General features: G+C 30.9%; 1 protein-coding gene across 1 annotated transcript; it reads left to right on the forward strand.

Annotated features, from left to right (window-relative positions):
* Positions 1-766: 766 nt before the first annotated feature.
* LOC104534980 (nipped-B-like protein) lies at positions 767-2,990 on the forward strand (the record flags this gene model as incomplete). The annotated part of the gene is made up of 4 exons (XM_010191494.1): positions 767-998; positions 1,284-1,435; positions 1,820-1,900; positions 2,890-2,990. Coding segments are annotated over 4 exons (566 nt in total), but the record flags the coding sequence as incomplete, so codon positions are not given.
* Between the last annotated feature and the right edge of the window lie 457 nt (positions 2,991-3,447).

A 3,447-nucleotide genomic window follows, 5' to 3' on the forward strand; every position in this document is an offset into this window, starting at 1 on the left:
TTATATATATATAATGCACTGTGATATTTTTAGATTCTCTTACCCTAAAGGGAAAAGGTTGATATGGTTTCTTCAACCCCTTATTTTTACAAGGAAAACCAATAGTGTTCAACTGTGTTGTTATACAGGCAGGAAAGATTAATTTTCTCTGTACCAGAGAAGTTCCACCTGATTTTAATTAATAACATTATTACAATATTTCAGTAGTGCTAGGTGGTCATAATTAATCTCATATAAGTTTGTTTTTATAGCTTGTAGAAACACAGAAATACAGAGATTCTATACCCTGTGTTAAATCTAAATGGTCATAATTGGTAAGACATGTTTTAAACCCATTGATAATAGATGATTCAGTCTGTTAATGGAGAAAGTTGTATTCTCATGAATTTTGTGTGACTTAACAGTCTTTTTGTGGAAGAATTCCCTCTAGTGGCAAAAATTAGACTGCTCAAAGTAGCAACTGATATGCATAGGCCACTGTAAAAAAACCTAGAGAATGTGGCAGTCTTCCTTCATAGTGCTTCCTGATGATACATAGAAGAATACAGTGAAATACTGAAGACTTGTAACAGGGTTAGAAACCTGTTGCTAGTAAAACAAACATCAGTTGATTTCTAAAACAAACTATTTTTGTATCATAAAGAAAATACAACATTTTGTATGTGTGTGTATGTAAGTATATTAAAATAATGTTATCTTTTACTTGGTAAGGATAAACATTTTCCTTCTTATTCACACTGTCTTGTTTTTTTATTGCCTGTTACAGAACAATGACACTGAAGATGAGGAGAGATTATGGAGAGATCTTATTATGGAGAGAGTGACAAAATCTGCTGATGCTTGTCTTACTGCTATCAATATTATGACATCACCAAATATGCCTAAAGCTGTATATATTGAGGACATAATAGAAAGAGTTATTCAATACACAAAATTTCATTTGCAGAACACTCTCTATCCTCAGTATGATCCTGTGTATAGAGTGGATCCTCATGGTGGTTAGTATGCTAAATTGCATTTGGTGTTCAGTTGTCATATACATACCTTCAGATGTGGGTGTCCAAATTCAAGAACGGTTTGGATCCAGAATTCAGGGCAATTATGAAAATATGTAATTTTTGGTTTCCAGTTGATTCTAATAGTTTTTCTTCTGTAAGCAATTGCATTTACAAATCTGTAGTCATGGAGTTGTTTTGGGGACATTTTTTGAGGAAGATGATAATCTTTCTAATATTTGATGTGAAACACTGAAAAAAATAATAAAAATATTTTTTATTTTCTAGTTGGTGTTTTAAGTTCAAAAGCAAAACGTGCCAAGTGTTCCACCCACAAGCAAAGAGTTATAGTGATGTTGTATAACAAAGTTTGTGACATTGTCAGCAGTTTGTCAGAGTTGCTAGAGATACAGCTTCTTACTGATACAACTATTCTTCAGGTAAGTTTTATCAGAAGAATTTCTGTCTGAGAATGTTTGCTTTTCTTTTCCCAGAGAGACTGTAAAGTATGATTGTCTCAATGACATGAAATATGAAATAAGTACAATCTTTTCAATTATTAACATCAGTGACTAGTTTGTTGTGTATTATGTAATCTGCAGAAAGGCATTTAATGTTCAAATCTTAATGGCTTTTATTGCATGCTTAAGAAAAGTTTAACCTGATTGTATTCAAATATCCTTTAATAACTTTATTTGCAAATAATATGAAGTAATACATGTTGTTGAATACCTTACCTGCTGAATGAATAACCTACTTGTGAAACTGCATAAATATTAGTTTGTTAGTGAAATATACTTACAATAACTTCTTTCCATTGATAGGTATCATCTATGGGAATAACACCTTTCTTTGTAGAAAATGTCAGTGAACTACAGTTATGTGCCATCAAATTAGTGACTGCAGTAAGTAATTTTTAATTTATAGTTTCATGTTCATGTACTTCTGAGAGTTATTAGGGTATTTACATAGGCTGTATTTTTGCTGGTAGAGAATTGCAGTTTAGAACTAATTTTATTCTTGCATGTTTTTACAGTTTGGTATCCTAATCTAGGAACAGTATTAAATCTACCTGAGCTCCTCCTATTTGCAGAGTACTCTATAGGAAGAAATAGCCTACCTGAGCCAAGGAATTTACTTAATTTTGGTTATGTTGTTTGAAGTGTAAACACAAACCCGTTCCTCTTACCTGTGCTTTCTTGTCTTAAGAAATATTAACGATGTGGTTTTCCTTATTTTCTTTGTTAATATTTGAATTTATGCAATGGAATAAGCTATAGAACTAGTAGGATACTTCTATATAATAGAGTAAGTCCTTTTCCTCAGAAGAGGTAGCTATGTGAAAAATTGATGGGGCAGATAAAATATTATTTCAGAAAAACTGCAGTACAACACAGATGTGCTTGTTCAAGTGGAAGTTTTCCATCTTTGTAAGAATGATATACTCTGGTATTTATAAAAGTTAAAGCTTAGGATATGAAGTAAAACTGGTTTCTCAAATGTGCTCTAAAACCATACATGTATTTATGTTAATTTGTTACCATAGAGTTTTGCTGTATACTGGAGTCTGAAACCTTAGCACTGTTTGACTTTCTTATACAGTGTATTGTACCATTGGCAGAAATTTTAAAAACATACTGTATTTTTAAGAGCTATTACACATTTACGCTCTTTGAAGATTTTAAAAAAATCTATATTTGAAAATGTTTTCATGTATTTTATAAAGAAATGCTTACTTTGAAAAAATGAAGCAATGCATTAATAACATGATAGGTGTTAAATATAATTTAAATGTCATGTAAAGTATATATTTATATATTTTTTAAAAATCTATTTACCAAGCGATAATTTAAGTAACAAATATTTTTTTAACAATCCTGTAACTGTTAAATAGGTGTTCTCCAGGTATGAAAAACATAGGCAGTTAATACTAGAAGAAATTTTCACTTCCCTTGCGAGACTACCAACTAGCAAGAGGAGTTTGAGAAACTTCAGGTAATTTCTGACAAATTGATAATTTGTAGACAGTAGCATTTACAGTTTTGTAGATGTAGGATTTTAGTATTAACTTCTTTAAAAATTTGTGACTCCACAAATCACTGTTTCTTACACCATTATATTTATGCCTGCTTACAAAAATAATTGAAATATCTTCTTATTTGTCTCACTAAGGATGTAAATGCGTGTAATGTTAGTGTGCATTCAAAGGTGGTTTTTTTTGAAAATTCTTTGGTTCTGTTTATATGACTTTTATATAATTTCTTCATTGCTAAAGCTTAATAGGAAAATTCTGGCTGAATTTCTTTGAGGACACACTCAGAGCACTCTCTCCAGGAAATCAATCTAATACTCCTTTGAATGAGTTTCATTTAGGAATTACTCAGTTCACTTTAACTGTCTTTTAAGCACTTCAGCTGGATTTCAGTGCATCTTATGAATAATAGTATAGGTT

This window comes from Mesitornis unicolor, unplaced genomic scaffold, assembly GCF_000695765.1.
Source record: "Mesitornis unicolor isolate BGI_N332 unplaced genomic scaffold, ASM69576v1 scaffold29099, whole genome shotgun sequence".
Taxonomy (NCBI): Eukaryota; Metazoa; Chordata; class Aves; order Mesitornithiformes; family Mesitornithidae; genus Mesitornis; species Mesitornis unicolor.